This window comes from Nerophis ophidion, linkage group LG06, assembly GCF_033978795.1.
Source record: "Nerophis ophidion isolate RoL-2023_Sa linkage group LG06, RoL_Noph_v1.0, whole genome shotgun sequence".
Taxonomy (NCBI): domain Eukaryota; kingdom Metazoa; phylum Chordata; class Actinopteri; order Syngnathiformes; family Syngnathidae; genus Nerophis; species Nerophis ophidion.
The window spans coordinates 13299012-13316507 of record NC_084616.1 but is presented as its reverse complement, the minus strand read 5'-3'; the positions used below and the strand labels follow the sequence as shown (position 1 = coordinate 13316507).

The window sequence follows — 17496 nt, the reverse complement described above, 5'->3', positions numbered from 1 at the left end:
CTTTGTCAACAAATGCATTAGTAAAATTGTTTAAGAACAACATTTCTCAACCAGCTATTGCAAGGAATTTAGGGATTTCATCATCAACGGTCTGTAATATCATCAAAAGGTTCAGAGAATCTGTAGAAATCAGTGCACATAAGCGGCAAGGCTGAAAACCAACATTGAATTCTTGGTACTGCATCAAAAAGGCAACATCAGTGTGTAAAGGATATCATCACATGGGCTCAGGAACACTTCTGTCGCTACATCTGTAAGTGCAAGTTCAAACTCTACTATGCAAAGTGAAAGCCATTTATCAACAACACCCACAAACGCCCGCCGGCTTCGCTGGGCCCGAGCTCATCAAAGATGGACTGATGCAAAGTGGAAAAAGTATTCTGTGGTCTGATGAGTTCACATTTCAAATAGTTTTTGAAAACTGTGGATGCTGTGTCCTCCGGACCAAAGAGGAAAAGAACTATCCGGATTGTTATAGGCGCAAAGTTGAAAAGCCAGCATGTGTGATGGTATGGGGGTGTATTAGTCGCCAAGGAATGGGTAACTTACACATCTGTGAAGGCACCATTAATGCTGAAAGGTACATACAGGTTTTGGAGCAACACATGTTGCCATCCAAACAACGTTATCATGGATGCCCCTGCTTATTTCAGCAAGACAATGCCAAACCACGTGTTGCAACAGCGTGGCTTCATAGTGAGAGAGTTCAACAACCTGCATCCCATTGAAAATGTGTGAATTTTGAATATAAGTTGAAAAGGATTTGCAAATCATTGTATTGTGTTTGTATTTATCATTTACACAACATGTCAACTTCACTGGTTTCGGGTTTATAATTAGGGGTGTCCTGATCCGATACTGATATTGAATATCGGATTATACCGATTTACATCTGAAATGTCCGATACAAGCAGTCCTGCAGCATGTGCAAATCCTTCTTAGATGAGCTCGGGCCCACCTCTGGGTGTTGTTGATAAATGGCTTTCGCTTTGCATAGTAGAGTTTGAACGACTTAAGTCAGTTAACATCTGAATCCTCCCATGAACACACACGTTTGGTCTTTTCCTGTATTTCAGTCAAGTCATTCCCAAAAAGGTGAATATTGCCGGCTCGCAGCTACACAACAGATAAGCACACAATAGCACACAAGCTACAGTCTGTAATTTAACACAAACCGCAGTGACACAATCAATGTTGTAATTAGGAGTGTCCCGAGCCGATACAGATATCGAATATCAGTCCGATATCAGCAAAAAAAAAAGTATCGGATGATATCGACGTACATCTGAAATGTACGATACAAGCAATCCTGCGGCATGTGCAAATCTGGACAGTCAGTCAACGTCTGAATCTTCCCATAAACACACAAGTTTGGTCTTTTCCTGTATTTCAGTCAAGCCATTCCCAAAAAGGTGAACATTGCCGGGTCGCAGCTACACAACAGATAAGCACACAATAGCACACGAGCTACAGTCTGTAATTAAACGATACAACAATTTAAAACGTCACATTTTTCAATCTAAACAAGTATCAAATATTTGTAGTTGCAAATTGCTTATTTGACCGACGTGGACACGTTTGTTACTGGATTCTTTCTGATACGTTTGTATGTGTAAGCAATATGAAACATGAATTTTTTGATACTTGTTTACATTGAATTTTATTTTTTATTTTTGTATTTTAAAATGTTCAATGTAGTTGTATTGCAACAACGGGAAAAAAATACCACTCCATTTTAACTTAAAGACAGCATGAGGTGAGTGTTTTTCATACCTACCGTTGTTCTTTGAGTAATTGCACTCGTTTAAGTCTTTTCTAACAAAATAATAAAAGTATGTACTATGATTCGTGCTGATATCGAATCGGATCGATGGCAGTATCGGCCGATACTCCCATTTTGGTATTGTATCGAAAACAAGGCTGATGATTTTCTCAAACCAATACGCCGTTTAGTAGCGCATGCAGAACAGGATGAGCTACTCGATGCAGCTACTGCCATCCAAAAAAAAAAAAAGATAAGAGGTTGCCTACAGCCACAATAATTGGGGAGTCCTTCTTAGGTTGGATTAAAAAAAATAAAAATTTAGATTTTTTTTTTTTTTTTTTTAATAATTGTATCAGAAAGTAAAGAACATGCTTAGTCTACAGCAGGGGTCACCAACCTTTTTGAAACCAAGAGCTACTTCTTGGGTACTGATTAATGCGAAGGGCTACCAGTTTGATACACACTTAAATAAATTGCCAGAAATAGACAATTTTCTCAATTTACCTTTGATAAATAAATCTATATATATTTAAAAAAAGGGGTATTTCTGTCTGTCATTCCGTCGTACATTTTTTCCCTTTTACGGAAAATTTTTTGGGGAGAATAAATGATGAAAAAAACAGTTAATTGAACGGTTTAAAAGTGGAGAAAACGCGAAAAAAACGAAAATTAAATTTTGAAACAGTTTATCTTCAATTTCGATTCTTTAAAATTCAAAATTCAACCGAAAAAAATTAAGAGAAAAACTAGCTCATTCCAATCTTTTTGAAAAATCAAAACATCATTAGTAATTTTTCCTGATTAAGATTAATTTTAGAATTTTGATGACATGTTTTAAATAGGTTAAAATCCAATCTTCACTTTGTTAGAATATATAACAAATTGGACCAAGCTATATTTCTAACAAAGACAAATCATTATTTCTTCTAGATTTTCCAGAACAAAAATTTTAAAAGAAATTCAAAAGACTTTGAAATAAGATTTAAATTTGATTCCACAGATTTTCTAGATTTGCCAGAATAATTTTTTTGAATTTTAGAAATATTTCACAAATATTATTCGTCGAAAAAACAGAAGCTAAAATGGAGAATTAAATTAAAATGTATTTATTATTCTTTACAATGAAAAAAAATAATTTACTTAAACATTGATTTAAATTGTCAGGAAAGAAGAGGAAGGAATTTAAAAGGTAAAAAGGTATATGTGTTTAAAAATCCTAAAATCCTTTTTAAGGTTGTATTTTTTCTCTAAAATTGTCTTTCTGAAATTTATAAGAAGCAAAGTAAAAAAATAAATGAATTTATTTAAACAAGTGAAGACCAAGTCTTTCAAATATTTTCTTGGATTTTCAAATTCTATTTGAGTTTTGTCTCTCTTAGAATTAAAAATGTCAAGCAAAGCGAGCCCAGCTTGCTAGTAAATAAATACAATTTAAAAAATTGAGGCAGCTCACTGGTAAGTGTTGCTATTTGAGTTATTTTTAGAACAGGCCAGCGGGTGACTCATCTGGTCCTTACGGGCGACCTGGTGCCCGCGGGCACCGCGTTGGTGACCCCTGCTCTGCACATTTATTTATTTTTTTACATAAAAGTGATGCCCTTGTGGTTCCTGGCATCACGCACGCCTGGAGGCTCCGCCCCCTCCCAAATATCCCCTCCAATTGCCCGCATCAGGCTGTGGACGGCGCACAAAAGACAGCCTGTGTGCGACTTGGACGACAGTCGGGGAGGACAGAAATAGAGACCTGGAGGAACAGGCGCGCCTGTTGAGCACTTCCAGCATGGCGCCGCCTTCATGGCGTGGTGGCTGAAAAACACCTTCGTTTGGGAAACCGTCTTCCTGTTCCACTGGTGTCACGCGGTTGTGTTGTCAGCCCGTTGGCCGGGGGAGTCATCCTCAGATGTTTTGGATTGTCTTTTTTATACTGTTTGTTCCCAGTTGTTGTCGTCCTTTGACATTTTGTTCTTTCTTTTTTTTGTCTGTCCCCTCTTAAATGAAACTAAGCCACACATTAGCTGGTGATTTTTGTTTTTATTGCCTTCTTTATATATTGTTTGTCCTAATTGTTGTTGTCATCCGTTGACATTTCGTTCTGTATACTCTTTGCCTGTCTGTCCCCTCTTAAATGAAACTAAGCCACACATTAGCTGGCGATGTCTTTTTTTTTTGTCGTTTTTATATGTATTTTTTTCCCAATTGTTGTTGATGTCGTCCTTTGACATTCCGTTCTTTATGCTCTTTGTCCGTCTGTCCCTTCTTAAATGAAACTAAGCCACACATTAGCTGGCGATGTTTGTTTTTATTGCCTTTTTTATATATTGTTTTTCCTAATTGTTGTTGTTGTTGTCGTCGTCCTTTGAAATTTAGTTTTTTATATTTTTTTGTCTGTCCCCTCTTAAATGAAACTAAACCACACATTAGCTGGCGATTTCTGTTTTTATTGCCTTTTCTATATATTGTTTTTCCTAATTGTTGTTGTTGTCGTCGTCCTTTGACATTTTGTTTTTTATATTTTTTGTCTGTCCCCTATTAAATGAAACTAAACCACACATTAGCTGGTGATTTTTGTTTTTATTGCCTTCTTTATATATTGTTTGTCCTAATTGTTGTTGTCATCCTTTGACATTTCGTTCTGTATACTCTTTGCCTGTCTGTCCCCTCTTAAATGAAACTAAGCCACACATTAGCTGGCGATGTCTTTTTTTTTTGTCGTTTTTATATGTATTTTTTTCCCAATTGTTGTTGATGTCGTCCTTTGACATTCCGTTCTTTATGCTCTTTGTCCGTCTGTCCCTTCTTAAATGAAACTAAGCCACACATTAGCTGGCGATGTTTGTTTTTATTGCCTTTTTTATATATTGTTTTTCCTAATTGTTGTTGTTGTTGTCGTCGTCCTTTGAAATTTAGTTTTTTATATTTTTTTGTCTGTCCCCTCTTAAATGAAACTAAACCACACATTAGCTGGCGATTTCTGTTTTTATTGCCTTTTCTATATATTGTTTTTCCTAATTGTTGTTGTTGTCGTCGTCCTTTGACATTTTGTTTTTTATATTTTTTGTCTGTCCCCTATTAAATGAAACTAAACCACACATTAGCTGGCGATGTCTGTTGTTATTGCATCTTTTTATATACTATTTTTCCCGATTGTTGTTGTTGTCATCCTTTGACATTTTGTTCTTTTTACTCTGTCTCTCTGTCCCCTCTTAAATGAAACTAAACCACACATTTGCTGTCAATGTCTGTTTTTATTTCATTTTTTTAATATATTTGTTTTCTCCGATTGTTGTTGTTGTCGTCCTTTGACATCTTGTTCTTTATACTCTTTGCCACACATTACCTGGCAATGTCTGTTTTTATTGCCTTTTTTATATATTGTTTTTCCTAATTGTTGTTGTTGTCGTCCTTTGACATTAGCTGGCAATGTCTGTTGTTATTGCATCTTTTTATATACAGTTTTTCCCAATTGTTGTTGTCATCCTTTGACATTTTGTTCTTTTTACTCTTTGTCTCTCTGTCCCCTCTTAAATTAAACTAAACCACACATTAGCTGGCGATGTCTTTTTTTTTTTGTCGTTTTTATATGTATTTTTTTCCCAATTGTTGTTGTATTCCAATGACATTTTGTTCTTTTTGCTCTTTGTCGGTCTGTCCCTTCTTAAATGAAACTAAGCCATACATTAGCTGGCGATGTTTGTTTTTATTGCCTTTTTTATATATTGTTTTTCCTAATTGTTGTTGGTGTTGTCATCCTTTGACATTTTGTTCTTTATGCTCTTTGTCCGTCTGTCCTTCTTAAAAGAAACTAAGCCACACATTAGCTGGCGATGTTTGTTTGTATTGCCTTTTTATATAATTTTTTTTTCTAATTGTTCTTGTTGATGTCATCCTTTGACATTTCGTTCTTTATACTCTTTGTCTGTCTGTCCCCTCTTAAATGAAACCAAGCCACACATTAGCTGGCGATTTCTGTTTTTATTGCATTTTTTATATATTGTTTTTCCTAATTGTTGTTGTTGTTGTCGTCGTCCTTTGAAATTTTGTTTTTTATATTTTTTTGTCTGTCCCCTCTTAAATGGAACTAAACCACACATTAGCTGGCGATTTCTGTTTCTATTGCCTTTTTTATATATTGTTTTTCCTAATTGTTGTTGTTGTCGTCGTCCTTTTGACATTTTGTTTTTTATATTTTTTTGTCTGTCCCCTCTTAAATGAAACTAAACCACACATTAGCTGGTGATTTTTGTTTTCATTGCCTTTTTTATATATTGTTTTTCCTAATTGTTGTTGTCGTCCTTTGACATTTTGTTCTTTCTACTCTTTGTGTGTCTGTCCCCTCTTAAATGAAACTAAACCACACATTAGCTGGCAATGTCTGTTGTTATTGCATCTTTTTATATACTATTTTTCCCGATTGTTGTTTTTGTCATCCTTTGACATTTTGTTCTTTATACTCTTTGTGTGTCTGTCCCCTCTTAAATGAAACTAAACCACACATTAGCTGTCAATGTCTGTTTTTATTTCATTTTTTTAATATATTTGTTTTCTCCGATTGTTGTTGTTGTCGTCCTTTGACATCTTGTTCTTTATACTCTTTGTCTGTCTGTCCCCTCCTAAATGAAACTAAGCCACACATTAGCTGGCAATGTCTGTTTTTATTGCCTTTTTTATATATTGTTTTTCCTAATTGTTGTTGTTGTCGTCCTTTGACATTAGCTGGCAATGTCTGTTGTTATTGCATCTTTTTATATACTGTTTTTCCCAATTGTTGTTGTCATCCTTTGACATTTTGTTCTTTTTACTCTTTGTCTCTCTGTCCCCTCTTAAATTAAACTAAACCACACATTAGCTGGTCATGTCTGTTTTTATTGTCGTTTTTATATGTATTTTTCTCCCAATTGTTGTTGTAGTCGTCCAATGACATTTTGTTCTTTATGCTCTTTGTCCGTCTGTCCCTTCTTAAATGAAACTAAAGTACACGTTAGCTGGTGATTTTTGTTTTTATTGCCTTTTTTATATATTGTTTTCCTAATGGTTGTTGTTGATGTCGTCCTTTGACATTTTGTTCTTTGTACTCTTTATCTGTCTGTCCCTTCTTAAATGAAACTAAAGTACACATTAGATGGCGATGTCTGTTTTTATTGCATTATTTTTGATATATTGTTTTTCCCGATTGTTGTTGTTGTCGTCCTTTGACATTTTGTTCTTTATACTCTTTGTCTGTCTGTCCCCTCCTAAATGAAACTAAGCCACACATTAGCTGGTGATTTTTGTTTTTATTGCCTTTTTATATCATTTTTTTTCCAATTGTTGTTGTTGTCGTCCTTTGACATTTTGTTCTTTATACTCTTTGTGTGTCCGTCCCCTGTTAAATGAAACTAAAACACACATTAGCTGGCGCTGTCTGTTGTTATTGCCTCTTTTTATATACTGTTTTTCCCAATTGTTGTTGTTGTCGTCCTTTGACATTTTGTTCTTTTTACTCTTTGTCTCTCTGTCCCCTCTTAAATGAAACTAAACCACACATTAGCTGGCGATGTCTGTTTTTATTGTCGTTTTTGTATGTTTTTTCCCCAATTGTAGTTGTTGTCGTCCAATGATATTTTGTTCTTTGTGCTCTTTGTCTCTCTGTCCCTTCTTAAATGAAACTAAAGTACACATTAGCTGGCGATGTCTGTTTTTATTGCATTTTTTTAATATATTGTTTTTCCCGATTGTTGTTGATGTTGTCCTTTGACATTTTGTTCTTTATACTCTTTGTGCGTCTGTCCCCTCTCAAATGAAACTAAACTACACATTAGCTGATAATGTCTGTTTTTATTTCAATTTTTTATATATTGTTTTTCCTAATTGTTGTTGTTGTCTTCCTTTGACATTTTGTTCTTTATACTCTTTGTCTGTCTGTCCCCTCTTAAATGAAACTAAACCACACAATAGCTGGCAATGTTTGTTTTTTATTGTCGTTTCTGTATATTGTTTTTCGCAATTGTTGTTGTTGTCGTCGTCCTTTGGCATTTTGTTCTTTTTACTCTTTGTCTCTCTGTCCCCTCTTAAATGAAACTAAGCCACACATTAGCTGGCGATGTCTGTTTTTACTGTCGTTTTATATGTATTTTTTCCCCAATTGTTGTTGTTGTCGTCCAATGACATTTTGTTCTTTATGCTCTTTGTCCGTCTGTCCCTTCTTAAATGAAACTAAGCCACACATTAGCTGGCGATGTCTGTTTTTATTGCATTTTTTTTTAATATTGTTTTTCCCGATTGTTGTTGTTGTACTTTGACATTTTGTTCTTTATACTCGTTGTCTGTCTGTCCCCTCTTAAATGAAACTAAGCCACACATTAGCTGGCAATGTCTGTTTTTATTGCCTTTTTATATATTGTTTTTCCTAATTGTTGTTGTTGTCTTCCTTTGACATTTTGTTGTTTATACTCTTTGTCTCTCTGTCCCCTCTTAAATGAAACTAAACCACACAATAGCTGGCAATGTTTGTTTTTTATTGTCGTTTCTGTATATCGTTGTTTGCAATTGTTGTTGTTGTCCTCCTTTGACATTTTGTTCTTTATATTATTTGTCTTTGTTCTTTATATTATTTGTCTGTCTGTCCCTTCTTAAATGAAACTGACCCATACATCAGCTGGCAATGTTTGTTTTTATTGTCGTTTTTATATATTGTTTTCCCCAGTTGTTGTCATCCTTTGACATTTTGTTCTTTACACTCTTTGTCTGTCTGTCCCCTCTCATATGAAACTAAGCCACTCCTTAGCTGTCAATGTCTGTTTTTATTGTTGTTTTTATATGTATAATTTTTGCCGATTATTGTTGTTGTCGTCCTTTGACATTTTGTTCTTCATACTCTTTGTCTATCTGTCCCCTCTTAAATTAAACTAAACCACACTTTGGCTGGCAATGTCTGTTTTTATTGTTGTTTTTATTTATATATAGTTTTTCCCGATTGTTGTTGTTGTTCTTTGACATTTTGTTCTTTATATTCTTTGTCTGTCCCCTTTTAAATGAAACAAAACCACACATTAGCTGGCAATGTCTGTTTTTATTTAGTTTTTATATATATATTGTTTTTCACGATTGTTGTTGGTGTCGTCCCTTGATAATTTGTTCTGTATACTCTTTGTCTGTCTGTCCCCTCTTAAATGAAACTAACCCACACATTAGCTGGCAATGTCTGTTTTTATTTCATTTTTTTATATATTTGTTTTTCCCAATTGTTGTGGTTGTCGTCCTATGACATTTTGTTGTTTATACTCTTTGTCTGTCTGTCCCCTCTTAAATGAAACTAACCCACACAATAGCTGGCAATGTTTGTTTTTATTGTCGTTTCTGTATATTGTTTTTCGCGACTGTTGTTGTTGTCGTCCTTTGACATTTTGTTCTTTATACTCTTTGCCTGTCTGTCCCCTCTTAAATGAAACTAAACCACACATTAGCTGGCGATGTTTGTTTTTATTGTTTTTTTCTTTAAATATATATTTTTCCTGATTGCTGTTGTTGTCGTCCTTTGACATTTTGTTGTTTATACTCTTCGTTTGTCTGTCCCCTCTTAAAAGAAACTAACCCACACATTAGCTGGCAATGTCTGTTTTTATTTCATTTTTTTATATATTTGTTTTTCCCAATTGTTGTGGTTGTCGTCCTTTGACATTTTGTTGTTTATCCTCTTTGTCTGTCTGTCCCCTCTTAAATGAAACTAACCCACACAATAGCTGGCAATGTTTGTTTTTTTATTGTCGTTTCTGTATATTGTTTTTCGCAACTGTTGTTGTCGTCCTTTGACATTTTGTTCTTTATACTCTTTGCCTGTCTGTCCCCTCTTAAATGAAACTAAACCACACATTTGCTGGCGATGTTTGTTTTTATTGCTTTTTTTAAAATATTGTTTTTCCCCCGATTGTTGTTGTTGTCGTCCTTTGACATTTTGTTCTTTATACTCTTAGTCTCTTTGTCCCCTCTTAAAATAAACTAAACAGCAAATTAGCTGGCAATGTTTGTTTTTAATGTCGTTATTATATATTGTTTTTCCCGATTGTTTTTGTTTTCGTCCCTTGACATTTTGTTCTTTACACTCTCTGTCCGTCTGTCCCCTGTAAATCCTGTCTTCCCGTTCCCGCGGTTTTGTTGACGAGCTCTGGTTGTGTTTTCAGCCGCTGGCCAAGGGAGCCTTCCTCAGAGGGTCCGGCATGGACCAGTCGACGGGCAGATTCACGGCCCCCGTCACAGGGATCTACCAGTTCTCCGCCAACCTCCACGTCGGTAAATCACGATTCAGCCAATCTCTGACTGCAGTGCGTCAAAGAAAAGGGAAGTGAAATTAGACACGGTGAACTGTGGTGGCAGCGTAGAAATCAACACCGGTTGCAAGCTCAAATGAATCATGTCAGGTTGGGCGATATGGCGGAAAACCGTATCACGATCCATATCGATAATTATTGATAATTTTATGGCCTATAAAAGGTGGTAAAATAATTGCAGTAGATTTAAAGGTAGTTGCAGATTCGAGACACTAGATGGCAGTAGTGTAAAAACTATAGAACACTACCCAGTAGTTTGGGAAGCAACCTATCAAAACGACACATTAGAAGTGCCAACAAAACTAAGTTATTGAGTTGATAAATCCAGATATCACAGTTTGTCTTCTCACTCCATGCAGAGAATCCACAGCGAGACGGCGCACCCAAACTTGGTAGATACTGTTACGTGATTGGCTGTGACACTTCCTGTTTCCTGTTTAGCTGTGTTCCCGTCATTTCCGGTTCCTTCCCACCCAAAAAATATATATCATTGGTTTTGATTACGTGTCCATCGGGATGTATGTTGATATCATTTGATCTGCCCAGCCCGAGGATAAAGACGGTATTTTTCGAAAACACGTGAACTTGGCGTTGGACAACTTAAGCTGTACATCAAGCAAGAACGGGAAAGAATTCCACATGAAAAGCTTCAAAAATGGTTCTCGTCAGTTCCTAAAACGTTTACTGAGTGTTTTTTTTAAAGGAAAGGCCATGTACACAGTGGTAAAAATGCCCCGTGACAACTTTATGGCAAAGTTTTGCTGCCATTAAATTCTAAATGAAAAAAAAAATGTAGGTTTCTCAGTGGGAACTTTAAATATCTTGTTTTTGTAGTCTTTTATTTTTATTTTTTATTTTTTTTATTTTTTTTTTTTCATTTTATTTGTATCCATTAAATCATATTCACATACATCATCTGTTGTCTGCCCTAAATGTCAAAAGTATTTTTTGTCTATATCCCAATAATACCACCCCTCACCGCAAAAAAACGCAAAAAAAAAAAAACAACAACAAATAAAAAGAATACAAAAACAAAAACAAAGTAGTATCTACAAATACATCAATTAAATAAACAAAAAATAAATGATAAATTGATAATAATAAACAGAAATTTAATCAAATAAATATAAACAAATACATATATATATATATATATATATATATATATATATATATATATATATACATATACACATATAGGGAGTAATTCATTGCTATTTTTAGTCTCTTCAACTGAATATGGGTTGAAAAGGATTTGCAAATCATTGTATTCTGTTTTCCATCCATCCGTTTTCTACCGCTTATTCCCTTGTGTTACCATTTCACATTGTTTGCAGACCACAGCGAGGTGAAGAGAAGCAAGAGCCAACTGAAGGCCCGGGACAACATCCGAGTTCTGGTCTGCATCGAGTCGCAGTGCCACAGATACACGTAAGAACCGCACCCTTGTCGTCCTTTGTCTTTATATTCTCTGACTCTCTGTCCCCTCTTAACTGAAGCTAAACCACACACTGGCTGGTGGTGTTGGCTTTTTTATTGACATTTTTCTATCTTGTTATTCATGGTTTTTGTTGTTGTTATTTTTCATTTTTTTCTTTACATTGTCTGTCCCTCTGTCCCCTCTTAGCTGAAGCTAAACCACACAATAGCTGGAAATATCTGTTTTTATTGTCTTGTTTATATTGGTTTCTCGGTTGTTGTTGTTGTTGTCGTCTGTCATTTTGTTCTTTATATTCTCTGTCTCTCTGTCCCCTCTTAACTGAAGCCAAACCACACACTAGCTGGTGGTGTTGGCTTTTTATTGACTTTGTTTTATTGCTTTTTCAGGTTGTTGTTGTTGTTGTTGTTGTTATTGTCCTTTATCATTTTGTTCTCTGTATTTTCTGTCTGTCTGTCCCCTCTTAACTGAAGATAATCCACACACTAGCTGGTGGTGTTGGCTTTTTTATTGACTTATTTCTATCTTTTCATTCTTGAATGTTGTTGTTGTTTGTCACTTTGTTTTTTTTTAATTCTCTGTCTCTCTGTCCCCTCTTAACTGAAGCTAAACCACACAATAGCTGGCAATGTTGTTTTTTTATTGTCTCTGTTATGAATAGTTTTTCCGGATTATTGTTGTTGTCGTCCTCTGTCATTTTGTTTTTCATATTCTCTGTCTCTCTGTCCCCTCTTAACTGAAGCTAAACCACACACTAGCTGGTGGTGTTGGCTTTTTATTGACTTTGTTTTATTGCTTTTTCAGGTTGTTGTTGTTGTTATTGTCCTTCATCATTTTGTTCTCTGTATTTTCTGTCTGTCTGTCCCCTCCTAACTGAAGATAAACCACACACTAGCTGGTGGTGTTGGCTTTTTTATTGACTTATTTCTATCTTTTCATTCTTGGATGTTGTTGTTGTTTGTCTTTTTTTTTTTTATATTCTCTGTCCCTCTGTCCCCTCTTAGCTGAAGCTAAACCACACAATAGCTGGAAATATCTGTTTTTATTGTCTTGTTTATATTGTTTTCTCGGTTGTTGTTGTTGTTGTCGTCTATCATTTTGTTCTTTATATTCTCTGTCTCTCTGTCCCCTCTTAACTGAAGCCAAACCACACACTAGCTGGTGGTGTTGGCTTTTTATTGACTTTGTTTTATTGCTTTTTCAGGTTGTTGTTGTTGTTGTTATTGTCCTTTATCATTTTGTTCTCTGTATTTTCTGTCTGTCTGTCCCCTCTTAACTGAAGATAAACCACACACTAGCTGGTGGTGTTGGCCTTTTTATTGACTTATTTCTATCTTTTCATTCTTGGATGTTGTTGTTGTTTGTCACTTTGTTTTTTTTAATTCTCTGTCTCTCTGTCCCCTCTTAACTGAAGCTAAACCACACAATAGCTGGCAATGTTGTTTTTTTATTGTCTCTGTTATAAATAGTTTTTCCGGATTATTGTTGTTGTCGTCCTCTGTCATTTTGTTTTTCATATTCTCTGTCTCTCTGTCCCCTCTTAACTGAAGCTAAACCACACACTAGCTGGTGGTGTTGGCTTTTTATTGACTTTGTTTTATTGCTTTTTCAGGTTGTTGTTGTTGTTATTGTCCTTTATCATTTTGTTCTCTGTATTTTCTGTCTGCCCGTTCCCTCCTAACTGAAGATAAACCACACACTAGCTGGTGGTGTTGGCTTTTTTATTGACTTATTTCTATCTTTTCATTCTTGGATGTTGTTGTTGTTTGTCTTTTTTTTTTTTTTATATTCTCTGTCCCTCTGTCCCCTCTTAGCTGAAGCTAAACCACACAATAGCTGGAAATATCTGTTTTTATTGTCTTGTTTGTATTGTTTTCTCGGTTGTTGTTGTTGTTGTCGTCTGTCATTTTGTTCTTTATATTCTCTGTCTCTCTGTCCCCTCTTAACTGAAGCCAAACCACACACTAGCTGGTGGTGTTGGCTTTTTATTGACTTTGTTTTATTGCTTTTTCAGGTTGTTGTTGTTGTTGTTGTTATTGTCCTTTATCATTTTGTTCTCTGTATTTTCTGTCTGTCTGTCCCCTCTTAACTGAAGATAAACCACACACTAGCTGGTGGTGTTGGCTTTTTTATTGACTTATTTCTATATTTTCATTCTTGGATGTTGTTGTTGTTTTTCATTTTGGCTTTTTTATTCTCTGTCTCTCTGTCCCCTCTTAACTGAAGCTAAACCACACAATTGCTGGCAATTTTTGTTTTTCTTGTCATTTTTATAGATTGTTTTTCCCAATTGTTGTTGTTGTCCTTTGACATTTTGTTCTTTATATTCTCTGTCCCTCTGTCCCCTCTTAACTGAAGCTAAACCACACAATAGCTGGAAATATCTGTTTTTATTGTCTTGTTTATATTGTTTTCTCGGTTGTTGTTGTTTTCACCCTTTGTCATTTTGTTCTTTTAGGTTCTCTGTCTCTCCGTCCCCTCTTAACTGAAGCTGAACCACAAAATAGCTGGAAATATCTGTTTTCATTGTCTTGTTTCTATTGTTTTCTCGGTTGTTGTTGTTTTTGTCGTCCTTTGTCATTTCATTCTTTGTATTCTCTGTCTCTCTTTCCCCTCTTAACTCAAGCTAAACCCCACAATTGCTGGCAATGTTTGTTTTTATTGTCGTTTTTAAAGATTGTTTTTCCCAATTGTTGTTGTTGTCGTCCTTTGACATTTTGTTCTTTATATTCTCTGTCGCTCTGTCCCCTCTTAACTGAAGCTAAACCACACAATAGCTGGAAATATCTGTTTTTATTGTCTTGTTTATATTGTTTTCTCGGTTGTTGTTATTGTCGCCCTTTGTCATTTTGTTCTTTTAGGTTCTCTGTCTCTCCGTCCCCTCTTAACTGAAGCTAAACCACACACTAGCTGGTGGTGTCAGCTTTTTTATTGACTTATTTCCATCTCGTCATTCACAGATGTTGTTTTTATTTAGCATTTTGTTTTTTATATTCTCCGTTTCTCTGTCCCCTCTTAACTGAAGCTAAACCACACAATAGCTGGAAATATCTATTTTTATTGTCTTGTTTGTATTGTTTTCTCGGTTGTTGTTGTCGTCCTTTGTCATTTTGTTCTTTATATTCTCTGTCTCTCTGTCCCCTCTTAACTGAAGATAAACCACACAGTAGCTGGTGGTGTTGGCTTTTTTTATTGACTTATTTCTATCTTGTCATTCATGGATGTTGTTGTTATTTGTCATTTTGTTCTTTTATATTCTCTGTTTCTCTGTCCCCTCTTAACTGAAGCTAAACCACAAAATAGCTGGATATATCTGTTTTTATTGTCTTGTTTGTATTGTTTTCCCGGTTGTTGCTATTGTCGTCCTTTGTCATTTTGTTCTTTTATATTCGCTGTCTCTCTGTCCCCTCTTAACTGAAGCTAAACCACACACTAGTCGATGGTGTCAGCTTTTTTATTGACTTATTTCTATCTCGTCATTCACAGATGTTGTTTTTATTTAGCATTTTGTTTTTCATATTCTCCGTTTCTCTGTCCCCTCTTAACTGAAGCTAAACCACACAATAGCTGGAAATATCTATTTTTATTGTCTTGTTTGTATTGTTTTCTCGATTGTTGTTGTCGTCCTTTGTCATTTTGTTCTTTATATTCTCTGTCTCTCTGTCCCCTCTTAACTGAAGCTAAACCACACAATAGCTGGAAATATCTGTTTTTATTGTCTTGTTTGTATTGTTTTCTCGGTTGTTGTTGTCGTCCTTTGTCATTTTGTTCTTTATATTCTCTTTCTCTCTGTCCCCTCTTAACTGAAGCTAAACCACACGATAGCTAATATTGTTGGCTGTTTTATTAACTTGTTTCTATCTTGTTATTCATGGTTGTTGTTGGTGTTATTTGACATTTTGTTCTTTATATTCTCTGACTCCCTGTTCCCTCTTAACTGAAGCTAAACCACACACTGACCGGTGGTGTTGGCTTTTTTATTGTCTTTTTATTATATTGTTTTCTCAGTCGTTGTTGTCATCCTTTGTCATTTTGTTCTCTTATATTCTCTGTCTCTCTGTCCCCTCTTAACTGAAGCTAAACCGCACACTAGCCGGCGGTGTTGGCTTTTTTATTGTCTTTTTTTACATTGTTTTCTCAGTCGTTGTTGTTGTCATCCTTTGACATTTTGTTCTCTTATATTCTCTGTCTCTCTGTCCCCTCTTAACTGAAGCTAAACCACACGATAGCTAGTGGTGTTGGCTGTTTTATTCCCTTTTTTCTATCTTGTTATTCATGGTTGTTGTTGGTGTTATTTGACATTTTGTTCTTTATATTCTCTGACTCTCTGTCCCCTCTTAACTGAAGCTAAACCACGAAATAGCTGGAAATATCTGTTTTTATTTTCTTGTTTGTATTGTTTTCTCGGATGTTGTTCTTTTTGTCGTCCTTTGTCATTTCATTCTTTATATTCTCTGTCTCTCTGTCCCCTCTTAACTGAAGCTAAACCACGAAATAGCTGGAAATATCAGTTTTCATTGTCTTGTTTCTATTGTTTTCTCGGTTGTTGTTGTTTTTGTCGTCCTTTGTCATTTCATTCTTTGTATTCTCTGTCTCTCTTTCCCCTCTTAACTCAAGCTAAACCCCACAATTGCTGGCAATGTTTGTTTTTATTGTCGTTTTTATAGATTGTTTTTCCCAATTGTTGTTGTTGTCGTCCTTTGACATTTTGTTCTTTATATTCTCTGTCCCTCTGTCCCCTCTTAACTGAAGCTAAACCACACAATAGCTGGAAATATCTGTTTTTATTGTCTTGTTTATATTGTTTTCTCGGTTGTTGTTATTGTCACCCTTTGTCATTTTGTTCTTTTAGGTTCTCTGTCTCTCCGTCCCTTCTTAACTGAAGCTAAACCACACTCTAGCCGGTGGTGTCAGCTTTTTTATTGACTTATTTCTATCTTGTCATTCACAGATGTTGTTTTTATTTAGCATTTTGTTTTTTATATTCTCCGTTTCTCTGTCCCCTCTTAACTGAAGCTAAACCACACAATAGCTGGAAATATCTATTTTTATTGTCTTGTTTGTATTGTTTTCTCGGTTATTGTTGTCGTCCTTTGTCATTTTGTTCTTTATATTCTCTGTCTCTCTGTCCCCTCTTAACTGAAGATAAACCACACAGTAGCTGGTGGTGTTGGCTTTTTTTATTGACTTATTTCTATCTTGTCATTCATGGATGTTGTTGTTATTTGTCATTGTGTTCTTTTATATTCTCTGTTTCTCTGTCCGCTCTTAACTGAAGCTAAACCACAAAATAGCTGGAAATATCTGTTTTTATTGTCTTGTTTGTATTGTTTTCTCGGTTGTTGCTATTGTCGTCCTTTGTCATTTTGTTCTTTTATATTTTCTGTCTCTCTGTCCCCTCTTAACTGAAGCTAAATCACACACTAGTCGATGGTGTCAGCTTTTCATTGACTTATTTCTATCTCGTCATTCACGGATGTTGTTTTTATTTAGCATTTAGTTTTTTTAATATTCTCTGTTTCTCTGTCCCCTCTTAACTGAAGCTAAACCACACAATAGCTGGAAATATCTGTTTTTTATTGTCTTGTTTATATCGTTTTCTCGGTTGTTGTTGTCGTCCTTTGTCATTTAGTTCTCTATATTCTCTGTCTCTCTGTCCCCTCTTAACTGAAGCTAAGCCACACGATAACTGGTGGTGTTGGCTGTTTTATTAACTTTTTTCTATCTTGTTATTCATGGTTGTTGTTGGTGTTATTTGACATTTTGTTCGTTATATTCTCTGACTCCCTGTCCCCTCTTAACTGAAGCTAAACCACACACCAGCCGGTGGTGTTGGCTTTTTTATTGTCTTTTTTTATATTGTTTTCTCAGTCGTTGTTGTTGTCATCCTTTGTCATTTTGTTCTCTTATATTCTCTGTCTCTCTGTCCCCTCTTAACTGAAGCTAAACCACACGATAGCTAGTGGTGTTGGCTGTTTTATTCACTTTTT

At 35.3% G+C, this 17496-nt stretch overlaps 1 protein-coding gene across 1 annotated transcript in view; it reads left to right on the top strand.

Annotated features, from left to right (window-relative positions):
• The window catches only part of c1qtnf12 (C1q and TNF related 12), a 65154-nt gene that overhangs the window by 46175 nt on the left and 1483 nt on the right, over positions 1-17496 (top strand). Inside the window, exons 7-8 of the mRNA XM_061902222.1 lie at positions 9922-10030; positions 11406-11499. Coding sequence (XP_061758206.1) covers positions 9922-10030; positions 11406-11499 — 203 coding nt within the window. The remainder of the gene's footprint in view (positions 1-9921; positions 10031-11405; positions 11500-17496) is intronic.